Source organism: Hippopotamus amphibius, chromosome 4 (assembly GCF_030028045.1).
Source record: "Hippopotamus amphibius kiboko isolate mHipAmp2 chromosome 4, mHipAmp2.hap2, whole genome shotgun sequence".
Lineage (NCBI taxonomy): Eukaryota > Metazoa > Chordata > Mammalia > Artiodactyla > Hippopotamidae > Hippopotamus > Hippopotamus amphibius.
The window spans coordinates 177003799-177013683 of record NC_080189.1 but is presented as its reverse complement, the minus strand read 5'-3'; the positions used below and the strand labels follow the sequence as shown (position 1 = coordinate 177013683).

General features: G+C 54.4%; 1 protein-coding gene across 3 annotated transcripts in view; it reads left to right on the top strand.

Annotated features, from left to right (window-relative positions):
• The first annotated feature begins 282 nt into the window (after positions 1–282).
• PRIMA1 (proline rich membrane anchor 1) overlaps positions 283–9885 on the top strand; it is a 63586-nt gene continuing 53983 nt past the window's right edge. The window contains exons 1-3 of one of the 3 annotated variants that reach the window (XM_057730199.1): positions 283–494; positions 1279–1402; positions 8440–8575. In XM_057730199.1, the coding sequence (XP_057586182.1) occupies positions 1310–1402; positions 8440–8575 (229 nt within the window). In that variant the 5' untranslated portion in view covers positions 283–494; positions 1279–1309. Of the gene's footprint in view, positions 495–530; positions 652–803; positions 906–1278; positions 1403–8439; positions 8576–9885 lie in introns of those variants that run through there. The other 2 variants (XM_057730198.1, XM_057730200.1) reach the window with 2 other exon arrangements.

Genomic DNA, 9885 nt, shown 5'->3' with positions numbered 1-9885 from the left:
GCGGGAGGCGGGCGAGCTCTGGCTCGGCTCACGTCTGTTTTCCTTTTTCGTGCAGTATTTATTTCGCCTCCGCCCGCGGCCCTGCGGCCGGAGCAGGCAGGCGCTCCCGGCCAGCGCCTCTAGCCGCTGCTTCTCGCGGGCCGGCGTGACGGGCTGCCCGCGCCCCGGGCAGCCGCGCGGCGCCACCGGGAAGGGCGGGGAGCCGGGGAGGGCACGCGCCGCCGGCTACCGGCGGCTCGGAGGAGACTTTCCCCGCCCTCCGCCTCTGCCTCGGCAGCCCGCTCCGGCCCTGGGCGCGGGGTGCCGCCCCTCCCGCCCCGCGCGCGGCCAGGCGCAGCCCGGAGCCACCGCGCCCTGCGCCCCGTGCGAGCGCTCCCTGCCCGGGTCCCCGGCTCAGCCGCCCCGCAGGCCCAAGCCGCGCGCAAACTTTTGCTCCAGTGCCCGGCGCTCCTCCCAGGCATGTGAAGCCCCCAGGCGCCCGCGCAGCCGCCAGGGTGAGGACCGAGGCCCCGCCTAGAGGGCGGGGGACTGGGGAGGCGGCTGGCTTTAAATGGGGGGCCGTCCGGCGGCTCGGGAACAGATTCTGCCGCCGGGGGAGCGAGGACCTCTCTTCTCCGCGCCGAGGGTCGGCTGGGGCCGCCGCCAGGCAAGGTGGCTTGAGGCCCCGGAGGGGTGCGGGCGGAGATGCAGACGTAGGGGAAGCTCACGCCCTGAGGCGGGGAGGCCGGGGCTCGGCAGGGCGCGCGAGGGCAACGGGGCGCGCACGGAGGCGTCTGTGTTGCAGTGTACGCAGTGAGGGCCGGCCGGGCAGAGAGGGTGCACGCAGCGTGTACACGCGGGGTCAGCGAGTGTGCGGGCAGGAGTCGGTGGGTGTGCACGGCTGTTCCTGTGGGTGTGCACGCAGGGTGAGTGGTGCCCGCCGGGTTTGAAGTGTGCTCACAGTGGGAGAGAGTTGTGCATGGCTGTTTCGCGGGAGGTGCACGGGGCTCGGTAAGTGTGCTTGGCTGTTTCTGGAGGTGTGCATGGGGCCAAGATATGCACACAGGATGCCGGGGGCGTGCACCACGACGGAGTGTGAGTTCTGGGATGCCGGCCACTGTGAGTGTGCACGAAGGGTCAGAGAGGGGGCAAGCTGGAATGAAAGGCCAGGCTTGGTTTCAGAGGGTGCCCCAGGGTGCGGGGCGTGCCCGCCCAACCCAGACTGCTACGTGTGTGCGGGTGCGCGACACAATGGGTGCCAGCGGCGCCCGCCTGACCCGAGCTTTGCTCCCCTGACAGTTCGCCCCGGGAGCGGGTGCCGCGGGCCGAGATGCTCCTCCGGGACCCGGTGCTGCGCCGTGGCTGCTGCTGGCCCTCGCTGCTGCTGCACTGCGCGCTCCACCCGCTCTGGGGCTTCGTGCAGGTGAGCCGTGGCGCGGGCTGCCCGCGCTAGGGGACTTCCAGGTCGGGACGGGGTAGAGGGCGGTTGTCACTTCCCTCCTGCGACCCTGGCTTCCTGCAATCGCCCCTCTGATTGGTCCTGGGAAGAGTTTAGGAAAAGAAAAGATGCTAGGGCTCGCCATACTCTGGCCCTGAAAAGAGAAGAAACTCCTGAAGGAGGCTTCAATCGTGGCCTGCTGAGGCCTGCAGGACAGCGCCTTGGAACAGAAAGGGCGGAGGGAATGCCCTCTTGATAGTATTCTATTGCAGAAATGCAGAAAAAGAAACCTTGGCGCTTTTACGAATTTAAAAAGAAAAATGTTCCCAAGAATATGCCTTCTTTATTTCCCACCAGAGCCACTAGTCAACTTCATATCAGCCTTCTTAAACTGGACTTCAACACAGAAGGGGTTGTGTTTCTTGTTGGTGGTGGAGTTGAGGTTGTGGACAGATTTTGCATGTAAGAAGGAGCTGTTCATCTGTAAGGATTGCCTGAGGATTGAATCCTCACCCTGCTCCCCCGCCCCCCCCCCCCCAAGTCCCCAGGGCAGAGACCAAGTAGCCACCAACTCGAGTGACCTGTGTTAGGGTCAGAGAGGTGGTTAGATGGGATGTCCCTAGTTCCTCTCGGAACGCACCCAGTCAGCAGTACAGTGGAATGGGTGAGCAGCTGGACTTTGGTGTCAGCTCTGAATTCTGAGCCTCAGCTCTGAATTCTGAGCCCCAGCTCTGCCCCTTACCAGCTGGGGGACTTTAGGCAGTGCGCTTAACCTCTCTGGGCCATGGTTTCTTCTTCCTCACTGTGCTAGCATAAGTATTTGATGAAGTAAAGATTACTTAGCACAGTGCCTGAACCATAATAAACACTAAATGGTAGCTGCTGCTGCTGCTGTTATTGATATTAGCAATAGTAACGTTGCTCATCCATCTGGCTAGCCAGGTACTCTGTTGATTGCTACACAGTCTGATAAACATTTTTGAATTGTTGGTGGTTCAGTAGGCTCTGGAGGACATTTTTACCATTTCAGTCATTGAAATACCCACTCTGGGGTATTTGCAGCTTCAGGTCCTCCTGGTGGCATTTTTGGGGACTGGGGACTATTCAGATAGCTGCCCCGAGTAGGCGGTGACTGTCCGAAGAAGAAGGGATGGGACAACACTGCTTGCCAGGCTGCCGAGGTTCATGAGCTGTCCCAAGTGATGGGGCCCTGCTGGGACCCAGCGTGGTCAGTCCTGCTTGGATGGCAGCCCGGCTGACCACTGGAGAGAACCAGGGGCTCTACTGCTGGAACCAGACGGCTGGGCGCAGAGCTGGAGTGCGTGGGTCTGCTTGAGTCGGGGAGGGTACGCCCCCCTCCCCCAGCACCTGACCCATCTTCTGCTCTCTTCCCTGGCTTGCCTGTGTCTCACTCACAATTACTTTGCTTTCGGAATTGACAGCTTTGTTTAATGTGTGAAACTGCAGTTATTAAACTCAGCTGTGCCTCCTCGGGATTCAGAATTTTGTCACTTCTAAACACTTGGGTGGTTTGGGACCAGTTTCTCTTGTTCAACCTGTAGCTGAACCTCAGATGTTAAGCCCATTTCCTTTTTCTATTCATTTGTTTACAATTTCCCCTCTTTTGGGAGACTTTTTCAGCTAGTACGGAGAGCAACGTGATGACATTGTTAACCTCCAAGAACTGGAATTTTCTGCAGGAACTAGCAGGATAGAACAACAGACCCACCACCTCCCTACCCACCTCTACCACCAAAAGAAATAATTTTGTGAAGTAGCTTCGTTTTTTAGCCGTATCCTCAGCCAGGCAGTACTTACACGCATGGGGGTGTGTGTGTGTGTATTTCAGATGCCGTTACTCAATACAGATCAATTTTTGTGAAAATCATTTAGAAAAGAAATCCTCCAGACAAGTAGAATGGGTAAAATCTTTGGCTGGAGGCGCTGGAAAAATTAATCTACAAATGATAAGGACTGAGAAGCCAAGGGAAAGGGGGCTTTGGAATGAATGAATCCGGTTTTTAAGCAAAAGAGCTGAAAGGAGTGAAGAGAAGGGGAAGAGGAAAAATCGAAGTGCACAAAGCCATGTGTTTCCCTTTAAGCGGAGAGAGTATCGTTTGCCACGTCATAGGAGTTTCTTGAGTATAAAGAAATCTATCTGTGCTTTCATGAGCTTTTTGCTGGAAGAATCCCCCAAGTCGTAAACATCTGGAACGGTGAGACCAGCACAACAAAGTCCTGTAATTAATAGGATAATTGGTGAAGCAAGAGATCTGTGGTCCCTCAGAGCACCAGGTCCCAACCTTGAGATCAGCCCAGAGCCTCCGGCTGCTGCCTGGATGATAAGAAACTTAATCATTACAGTCAGATGACATTAAATAGCCGCAAGGTTGGTGGGGGCACTCTTTAGCCTCTTCCCTTTTTTTCCTTCGTGTGTCTGGAATTGAGATTTTGAGCTTTCGTGATTTAGGGTTCTTCTAAGTTCACTTCCAGATGAGTCCTTTTTTTTTGCAAGTGAAGAGGATGACAGGCTGGCGAATTTATTAGGTGTGACAGGAGTGTGTCTCATCAAGTTACTGTGGTGCTGGCCTGTCTCGATAAAAGATGCCAGAAGCCATCATCCTCGTAGGTGCCCTCCTAAAGCAATCGTCAGGGAGACGGGCTCCGATCCGGGCCTGTGGGTCTCTGTGTGCCGACGAGGAGTCACCCCAGACCCAAGCGATGCCAACCCCCCGCCCCTGTGGTCAGTCATTACAGCCTCACTTATTTAGTCAGCTGCATTTACGGGGCACCTCCTGTTTGCCAGGCCCCGTGTTAAGTGCAGGGGACCTATGGTCCCTGCCTTCATGGCATTCACAGTCTAGCACTGGAGAAATTGTTACACAAGTCACGATAGGCAAGAGCGCTCAGTAGGAGCAAATAGCTTAGAGATGGGAGCTTGTGGAAGATTCAGAGAAAGCCCGCAGATGCAGTGCTTCACCTGAGACATGAACAAGGAGAAGTCAGGAGTCAGGATGCAAGCTGAGTGAAGTGTCCAGGTGGAGGGAACAGCCCTGAGATCAGAGGAGAGGGCAGGGAATTGGAGGAACCCCGGGGAGGGCCCCCCCAGGTGAGGCCTCTGTTATAAGCCACTAACATCGTGTCTTACAATTTGGACTTGGCCCTGAGGGCTCTGGGGGCCGTGGAAAGATTTAAGAGAGAGATGACGCAATCTCAGATGGGCATTTTAGAAATCTCAGTCCAGCTCCAGCACACGGTTTGGATTCAGGGAGGGGGCGAGGCAAGGGGCACAGGGGCTGGTGAGGGTAGGCTTGCCAGATTTAGCAAATAAAAATACAGGCTGTCCAGTTAAATTTTCAGATAGACAATGGATCGTTCTTGAGCATAAGTATATCCCATACAATACTTGGGACATATTTATACTTAAAAAATGGTGGTTGTTTATCTAAAATTTTACAGCGTGTCCTATATTTTACCTGACAACCCTTAGAGGAAGGCAGGGCTACCCAGTGGAGATGTGATGGCATCCTGGTTTAGGGCCGTAGCAGTGGGAATGGGGAGAAGTGGATGGATTCAAGGACTATTTAGGAGGACTGGCCAGAGAGCTGCACTGATTGGCCAGGAGTGGGAACTGGCTGCCACAAGCACGTGTTCCCCAGATCACAGTGCCAGGAACCAAATCCAGGTGACTACAGGACCTCCCTGTGCCTCAGGATGCTGGCCCCAGGAGAACGTGGCAGAGCAGGGACAGGAAGGCAGGCGATGGCAAAACTGGAACAAAAAGTGGTCACAGGAGGTCACGATACTGGCTTTAGGTGGGTCATTGACCTCTCTGGGCCTCTGCTGCTTCTTGATCAAGTCCAGCTAAGGGCAGATGACTTTAGGGGCAAGTTTCTTCTCCTTGTGAGACTCACCAGGATGTCATCAAGCCAGGTGCTGAGACAAGCTCGTGCTACTGAGGTTTCCTCTCTACTGGTCTAAACACAGCATCGCTGACCCACACAACCCCAAAGTGGGCCCAGAGCTGGGAGACAGGGTAGATCCCATGTTTCTCCACTCCTGGGCAGACCATCCCCAGCGCACATCTTCACTGAGCACCAATGAATGCCGGGCCCTATGCAACTTTGGTAAATCACTTAGCCTTGCCAAGCCTGTAAGTGTGGGTGATAATAGCTACCTCTCTTGACTATCCTTGTGGTGAAATGAGAGCCTCTTTCCCATGACTGACATACAGTAAGGCTCAGGAAGTCACACTTGGTCAGGATTGATAAAGCACAGACCCACCTACCTCTCTGCTCCAAGATGCTCACAACTTAGTGTGGGGGGAACATTAACAGTGGGAAAAGTACTGCAAAGAGGAGGGTTTGTGAGGTGAAGAGGCAGCACTGGGCAGCTGGGTCTAATTCGGGGAGGGGGAGTTGTTCAGGACGGCTTGCCTGGGAAGGCCGTGCAAGAGCTGGGTTTGAAGGATGCATGGACGTTGGCAAGTAGATACAGGGCCTGTGTAACCAGCTGTCAGTCAAGGGAGGCTCAGCGGCCACAGGCTTGCACTGGACCAAACCAGTGAGGGGCCCAAGAGGGGTCCTGCCTCGGGGAGAAGGACAACCCACCCAGACTCACTAATTTTGTGATGACAGTTGGTTAAGCAGTTGTATCCACTCCCATTTCAGTGGGACTATTATACGAGAGACCACAGATGTTTAAAACGCAGTGTGTGCCTTCACTTCCCCCACCCTTCAGCCTTGAAACTTGGCACTGGTTTCCCTGCCTGTAATTTCATCACATTAAGCACTCTTATACATCTGTGCCCTTATAGCCTCTCGCAGAAATAGGTCATTGGGTTGGGCCAGGTTAAACACACGTGCTCCTCTTGAACTCTCTCGCATAAATTGCACCTTGGAGAGTGGGAAAGTAATTGCTTTGGCAATGGCATTGCTTGAAGTTCGCACACTTGGTAGAGTTCAGCAGAGAATCAATCTCAGAGGCCGGCTGTTGGGAGAAGGGAGCTTTCGAGCAACCCCCATAGTCTTAGAAGGTCGGAATGCAGAGAACAGTCTCGATGGTGGTGATGGGAGGGCTGACAGCTGCGCTGGTGGGAGAAGCCAGTGGATTTGCCATGAGGTCTAAGGAGTTAATCATCTCTGTAAAATAACAGAAAAGGCTCACCATCAGAGGAGATGCTCTTCCCGGCAGGAGATAAGATTGCCTTCCAGAGTTTGAAATGCAGTCAGTGGTCCTTTCAAAACACTAAAAGGTGGTGAGCAGGAGTTTCGTGGCCTCGATATTAAGCCAGGGCTGTAAATCAATCCACCTCCTGCTGACATTCCGGTAGCCATTACCCATCCTGTTCACATCTGCCAAGTGGGAAGGGAGCCGCCGAGCCCTGCTGGCTCTCTCTGAGGGCCCGGAACACGTGCCGCAAAGGGTCTGCACTGGCCTCCAAAGGCCAGCCTGCCATGGCTGATTGCAGGGAAACTGGGGTTCTGGGTTTCAACTCACTGGAGATGACAGTGGGAAAAATGAACTGTGGGCATCCCTGAGGTAGGGGGTGACCACCAACCTTTTCCTTCATGTCTTTAAATCAGCTCTTCTCTGCGACAGGCTGAAAATGCTAGGTTCAAAGATCTATGGCACTCTGCCTTAGGGAGGGATGCTGGCAGCTGGTCTAAACCAGCCATTCTCTCACTGGCTACACATTAGAAGTTTAACCTGGATGTTTCAACAAAATACGCATGCGTAGCTCCACCTGCAGAAATTCTGACTTAACTGGCGTGGGAAAGGCTCAGGCATGAGTATCTTTCAAAGCTGCCTGGAGATTCAAATGTGCAAGCAGGGCTGGGAACCGCTGGGTGAACACAACCCACTTTTGCTCCCCTTTTTAGTTTTACAGATGGGGAAACTGAGACTGGTGTTGAAAGAACACCAGCCCAGGATTCAAGAGGTATGGATTCTGGTGAATTCCAGGCATTTCCTTAGGTGTTATGATGGTGAGAGAAAAAGTAAATGGCCTGGCCCCTGACCCTGTATCCCTTAGAGTCCAGTGGTAAATAGGGGGGTGGACCAGGTTAACACCTCCATGTGGATTTCTGCCCCACAGAGTGAAACCAGTGCCAGAAGAGCCTGTAAAGTGGAGATCTGACCTGGTCAGGGGGCTCAGAGGTGCTTCCCTGAGGAGGTGATAGCCAAGCTGAGAAGTGGGCAACGTAGGGGGAAAGGTGTGGGAGAAAGTTCCTGGCCATTGGAGCAGCATATGCAAAGGGAGGGAGCGTGGCCAGGGACCAGGGACTGGAAGGAGGGCTTTGAGAGCAGAGCAGAGGACCAGAGCATGAGGGGACGGGGTCCCTGTGACCACCTGATCCCCTGAGCTATGGGCAGGCATTTGGGGGTGGGGGTGGGTACAGGCAGTCTGGTCAGGTATGTTTCCCACAAGACCACTCAGGCACCTCATGGATAACACTGGGGAGGTTGCTCTGCTCCCCTTGGTCACGTGGGCCGCCAGAGCAGAGACCTGGCTGGGTAAGTTTCTTCTCCCAAGATGGGGGGACCTTGGCCCAGAGTGGACACAGGAAGACCTTCAGGAGCTGTGGGCAGAGAGGAGGCAAGGGCTTGGTCCTGCATTGTAGCCGGGAAGACTGGAGAAGCGGATGGGTCAGATTATGGAGGAGATAAAGTCAGCATCCTGCCACCTTCTGGGTGTGAGAACCTCAGGCAGCCACTTCTCCTGCCTGGGCCTCAGTTTCCTCATTTGTACAATGGGGAGATTCTAGGAGTTAACCTTGAAGTTCTTGTCTGCCTCTCATGAATGCCCAAGCCAACTGCCCCGGTCCCACAGAGCTAGAAATAAAACCTTGGTTTCCAATCCTGCCCGGCCAGCCTCCCATAACATCGTGCCCTTTGAGCCAACCCAGCTTCTGTCTATTCTTCCTGCCTAGGTCCGGAGGGGTGGGTGGAGTGTGGTGGTCCCATTTGGGCTCCCAGTTGCCTCATTGGCTGCTCTTGGGCACCTGTGCCCATTTCTGCAGGTGACGCACGGTGAGCCCCAGAAGTCCTGCTCCAAGGTGACCGACAGCTGTCAACACATCTGCCAGTGCCGACCCCCACCCCCACTGCCCCCGCCACCCCCGCCCCCGCCTCCTCCCAGACTCCTCTCTGCCCCAGGTAAGTAAAGGCTCGCTTCATTTCCAGCTTCTCTTTGTGTTTTCCGGGGCCCAGGAAGAACCTGGGAGCATGGCAGAGGGCAGCCTTGCTTCTTTTGTAATTTTCCACTGGCCGAGCAGGAGGGACGCCAAGGCCCAACTTTTCCCTGCAGTCTGCAAAACGCCTTTCCCACAGAATGTTTCTGTGAGATGGAGAAGGATGTTTCTCCATCAGTTAATCAGATAAAAGTCAATCTCCATTTGATGAGTGACTCTGCCTGGATTGTTCTGAAGGCCAGACCTTAAAGGGGGGCAGCCACGGGCCCTGATCTGAAACACCCCTCCCGTGAGCATGGTTTCATTTTTTGATTTTAATTCACGTGTAAGGAAGCAATTCGTATAGAACTGAAGTGGAGACTCTGGGATCAAAGTTACACGGATGCCTTTCGGCTATTTGCAGCAAATTCTGCTACCCGCCCCTGTTCCCCCATCACTTGTTTGTCTTGATTTCATCTCTGAACAATTTGATTGCAAACAAAGGAGGGTTTCTTTAGCCAGAAATGGCCTCCGTCCCGACCCGTAGGGGTTAAGTTTCCTGCTTATAATTGCTAGTTGATAACGTCTCTGACAAGAGATGCTGTATTTTGGTTTGATCACAGGAGCTGCGGCCTGTGGAATGCCCCAGCTCATGGGGTGGATCCACCTCATTAAACACATCTCTGTTGAGTTATTTGGGGCATATTTTAAATAACCTTGACGAGGCTTGTTCTCTGGTGAGCCGTGTTTCCAGGCTCTCAGTGTCTGGGCCGGGATGCAGTGTTCTGAGGGGATCTTTTGCCGTTCAGGTGCATGTCTGCATTGTGTCTGCCAGGCCCCCACCTGTCTCCATTCTTCCCTGACGCTCGTGGTTCAGCGCTTCTCAAAGTGTGGCCCTCAGCATCGCCTGAAGCATTTGTTTTAAAGTGTAGCTTCACAGGCCCACTTCAACCCACTGAGTCAGAGCCTTTGGGATGGGGCTTAGGAACCGCTATTGTAACACGTTCTGAGAGGATTCAAATGCAAGTGAAAGTCGAGAGCAGGCCCTCTGCTCCAGGCTGCTGCAGGACCTTGCCATCCCAAGACGCTCACCCTCCTCCCCTCTCCTGAAGGAATCCCTGGACTGTCCTGTGGGGCCTGGCCTCAAGCTCCTGCCCCTCACTCCCTTCCTTTCCTTAAAATTCCTTCTCCCTCCACGGTTCAGGCTCCAGGCCTGCACTACCTCCAGGAGTGTTTAAACCTTATGAAGCCACAGCCCACAGCTAGAGCCCGTTCAGTTCATCCTGTGCTAACTGA